The 3,892-nt window shown below is 33.7% G+C and overlaps 1 protein-coding gene across 2 annotated transcripts; it reads right to left on the bottom strand.

Moving 5' to 3' along the window:
• Positions 549–3,062, bottom strand: LOC18598991. Of its 2 annotated transcripts, XM_007028752.2 has the most exons (3): positions 2,696–3,062; positions 871–1,330; positions 549–715 (listed from the first exon to the last, which is right to left on the bottom strand). In XM_007028752.2, the coding sequence occupies exons 1-3, from the start codon at positions 3,042–3,044 to the stop codon at positions 712–714; spliced, it is 813 nt and encodes a 270-aa protein (XP_007028814.2). In that variant the 5' UTR covers positions 3,045–3,062; the 3' UTR covers positions 549–711. The 2 variants fall into 2 exon arrangements, with proteins under 2 accessions (XP_007028814.2, XP_007028813.2); XM_007028751.2 differs by having other exon boundaries at positions 549–1,330.

The following is a 3,892-nucleotide window of genomic DNA, read 5'->3' as shown; positions in this document are numbered from 1 at the left end:
GCTGTCCTCTTGTGGAAGAAGTTCGATTTTTCGTGCATTTTGATCCAAGGGGTTTTATATATGGCATGCATTTGATACCCGCTTGTGCTGTTGCGAAGCTGCTCTCGCCTAAGCTTTTGGTTGTCTCTAATAGTTATCTTTTTTATCTGTTCTTAATGTTGCGTTTTCTGTCCTAGGCTGGGGATCTTGGGTTTGTTTTGTCTTTCTTGACAGGGGCTGTTTTTTTCTATCTTTTTGATTTCGGAGGTGAATCTTCATGGGTGGTTTTGGGTAAATTTCCCTCTTGCAAGCCCTTTTGTGATCAAAGGGCGCTGCATTGTTGGTGCATAGGTGGTGAATGATTTATGCTGCTAATATGTTTTGAGTGGCAACAATCTTTTGTAATTGTACAGTCTCTCAAAGTCTTTACCATCTCTTTGTGTCATGAAAAGTCTTTTGCAGATCATGCTAGAGACTTGATGATGGCATAATGGTAACGAAGGCTAATAAAAGCAACACTTTCCAAAAAAAAAAGAGAAATTCTTGAGAGATTCCAAACTCAGAGACTATAAGCAACAATTAATTTCTTAATTATATTGGATGTAGAAAATTATTTACAGAAAACCATACTGGGAATTAATTGTAATAATTCTTCACACAATCAATGACAGATCTATGTATACCGATTGCTGCAACACTTCCCCATCTTCAACCTATACCCTAGGGCTCCCATCAACTGTTAAACAAACAAAAAATGAAAGATAGATCATCCAAATACTCCAAACAACAAATCACAGCAAAGATCAAGCTATAGTTGTGAAAGCAAAGTTAATTAATTAATAGCTTAAGAAGAAATGCTTTTATGTAGTTCTATCTGATCTAGTGTGGCACCTTCCTCTAGCAGCAGATTGAATGAGCACCTGCCCAACACCTTCTCCAATCCCTTCAATCAGACCTCCGATGAAATCAATCATCACTCTAGAAGCGACCTTAGCTGCAGCCCCTAGCATGCTGGACTTCTCCATGCCTTTGAAGCCATTGGCTTGAAGTCCATTCACCATGTTCTTAGCGCAAACTGCATGGAGATGATAATCGCAGACGGTGCAATGGTACACCCTCCCCGATCTCCGCTTGTTGCACTCGCCGCAGACGAAGCCAGGGTCCCCGTTGGAAGTGTACTGGGGCACGGGCAAGAGCCTTAGAGTGTGTGGGTGGACTGGGATGTTGATTTCGGTGGACAACATTGCACAGCATGGGTGCATCTGGAAACTGCAGACAGTGCATTTGAAAACGCATCCTTTGGTGGTTTTGGCACAGACATCACACCTCGATTTTAATATTCCACTTTTAACTGAAAAATCGAATATTTATTGCAAAACAAAGTTATTATTGACTCCCTCATAAAGTTATAATCAGTATCAAGATATATGAACAAAAAATATAAATTAACTGATTGTCAGCCCTCCAATGTCAATTTTTTTCAGTTGCTTTTTTCTGATTTTTTTGGCAATGAGAAATTAATTAGCATGTTTTATTTTATAATGTAGATTCACATTTGTTTTTCTTTTTAATGTTTCATTTTCTTCTAGTTTTTTATTATAAAAAAAATTGTCAAACCGAGTGTTCTAAATTTGATTGATGTGTGGGCTGTATGCATCTTTTTTCTCCAATTTGAAAGAAAAATGCATATTTGGTGATGTGAACTTTAATTAAGGATGATTATGATAAATCATGGTAACAAAATTTGAAGTTTTTATGGCTGATTTCGAAAAGGATATTTTGTTCTTTGAACTAAATCTTTTAAATTAAGCGGGATAACTAATATCTTCATTGGTGGCTAAAAAAAAAAAAGAAGATGAAATTAATGACAAAAGAATTATCAAAGGAAAGCTGAAAAAATAGCTGCTGTTGTTTGATGAAAATGGAGCATCTTACCATTGTCGATATATGCTATGATTGGAATTTTTTTTAATTTTTTGGTTCAAAGTCTTTGGAATCTTTGGGGACGATGTGCACAGCCTTTACTAGCTATATATTGTATATTTTTTTTCTTTGGTCTATTCTCTTCAACCTTCATTGGATATAAGTGATCATTTGAAGTACTCAAAAGCTTCTTTGGACATCTCTCTGTAAATGGCTGAGTGCAAAGCTTGGCAAATTTAGTTATTTTCTTAATGGAACTACGAGGAATCTGATTTGGAATTTAGAGGTTGTAGAGCCTTGGTGTTTGCTTTACTTTGAAAATAGAAAACAATTATGACATTGAAGTTCATTATGGGTATCTAATATGGCAGCAAACATGAATGAAAACACTAAATTAGGTTATTCTTATATTGATTGATGTAGCAAGTAAGAATAATTTTGTTTATGTTTATATGAATTGAATAAACATGTAATTATTGTTTTATATAAGGAAAAATGTTGAAATAAATCAAAAAAATATTTATCTCTGAATTATTTGAAAATTTTGCTTTTAAAATTTGTATTATTTATAAAAAAAAAATCATTACGCTCGTCTTTTTATTTTCGAATTCAAATTATATAACACATTCTATATATATAAGTGAGGTTTTCTAGAAATTATATATTCCCGCAGCGAAGGGAGCGCGGGCTATATAGTAGATTTTTTTTTTTGCTTGGCGGCTATATGGTAGTATTATTTATAATTACAACTGACGAGAAAGGGGGAAGAAAAAGACAGAGGAATAGTAGTTACCAGGTTTTGGAAAGAAAATGATCTTGTGTACGGGATGGATGGGATGCCTCTTAAGAGCTGGAGGAGCTAAGGCGCAGAAGTCATGAAGCTGATAGTCACAATCGGAGCATGTGAAGCGCTCGCCTGCGCCGTACTCCTTGCAGGCAGCGCAGGTGAAGAGGTCAGGCAGGTTAGTTTGGGAGATGGGGTGCTGCGGGTGGGCGAAATAGAAGATTTCTTCTCCCAGCTGGGGAGCCTGAGGGGAGGTGGGGAATGCCACCTGATGAGGAGACGGTTGGTCCATGGAAGGGGCCTTGTATTTTAAGGGACATGAATTGGTCTTCTTCAAGGGTTTGCTGCTCATCATCATCCCTCTTTATGCTCGTCTAGTGCTGCCATTTGCAATGACTGATGGCGAATATTTATGCTGGAAAAAGTTGGCACTATTGGGGTTTGAAAAAGGAAGGGGGGATTATAAATTATTCACCAATGGGAGATTTATTTATTACTTTTTACATAATTATTAATTATTCACTATAATTTGTTTTGTTCCATTATATGTACATCAGAATTCAATAATAATAATATCTACATATCGGTTTTGTTCAAGATTAGGTTGTTAATTGATTAATTATGATCAATGAGTACAGTTATTCATCATGTTTCACACTTCTAAATCTAAAAAGTATAATAATAATAATAATAATAATATATAACGAAAGTATCTAACTATTTCGTGGTAAAATTAATTAATTAAGTTTTATACTCTAGTGTAATTTAATTTTATGGATATTAATATTTTACTTAATAAACCATAAAAAATGAATGTTGTACTTTATGTAACCTCATATACATTATATATATATATATATATATATATATATATATATATATATATATATATTAGTTTTACATTTGAAAAGTTGTTATAGGAGAACTAGTGTATCAAATTAATATAAACAATTATATAATTATTTTTTCAATTAACACCAGATAACGAACCATTCAAAATAAAACTAATTAATATAGTTGTTTTAGAAATGATCCCTGTACCAAAATTTTCTGTGCTATAAGGAGAAATAACAATATTTGATTTTCAGACGTAAAAGAAAAAAAAAGTATATAAGGGAAAAAAAACAGATAAGTTTGTGTTTGATGGGGTTCCTATTATTTCCTTTTCAAGTATTCATATTTTCACTTGACGATTAGGTAATTTAT

The sequence above is a fragment of the Theobroma cacao genome, chromosome 5 (assembly GCF_000208745.1).
Source record: "Theobroma cacao cultivar B97-61/B2 chromosome 5, Criollo_cocoa_genome_V2, whole genome shotgun sequence".
Lineage (NCBI taxonomy): Eukaryota > Viridiplantae > Streptophyta > Magnoliopsida > Malvales > Malvaceae > Theobroma > Theobroma cacao.
The sequence above is the reverse complement of the archived record's forward strand: the minus strand, read 5'-3'. Positions and strand labels throughout refer to the sequence as shown.

Coding starts and splice junctions, on each gene's coding strand:
- LOC18598991 (XM_007028751.2), bottom strand. CDS start 3,044: ATGATGATGAGCAGCAAACCCTTGAAGAAGACCAATTCATGTCCCTTA. Junction 1,331..2,695: donor CATTTTCTTTCCAAAACCTG/GTAACTACTATT, acceptor TCGATTTTTCAG/TTAAAAGTGGAATATTAAAA.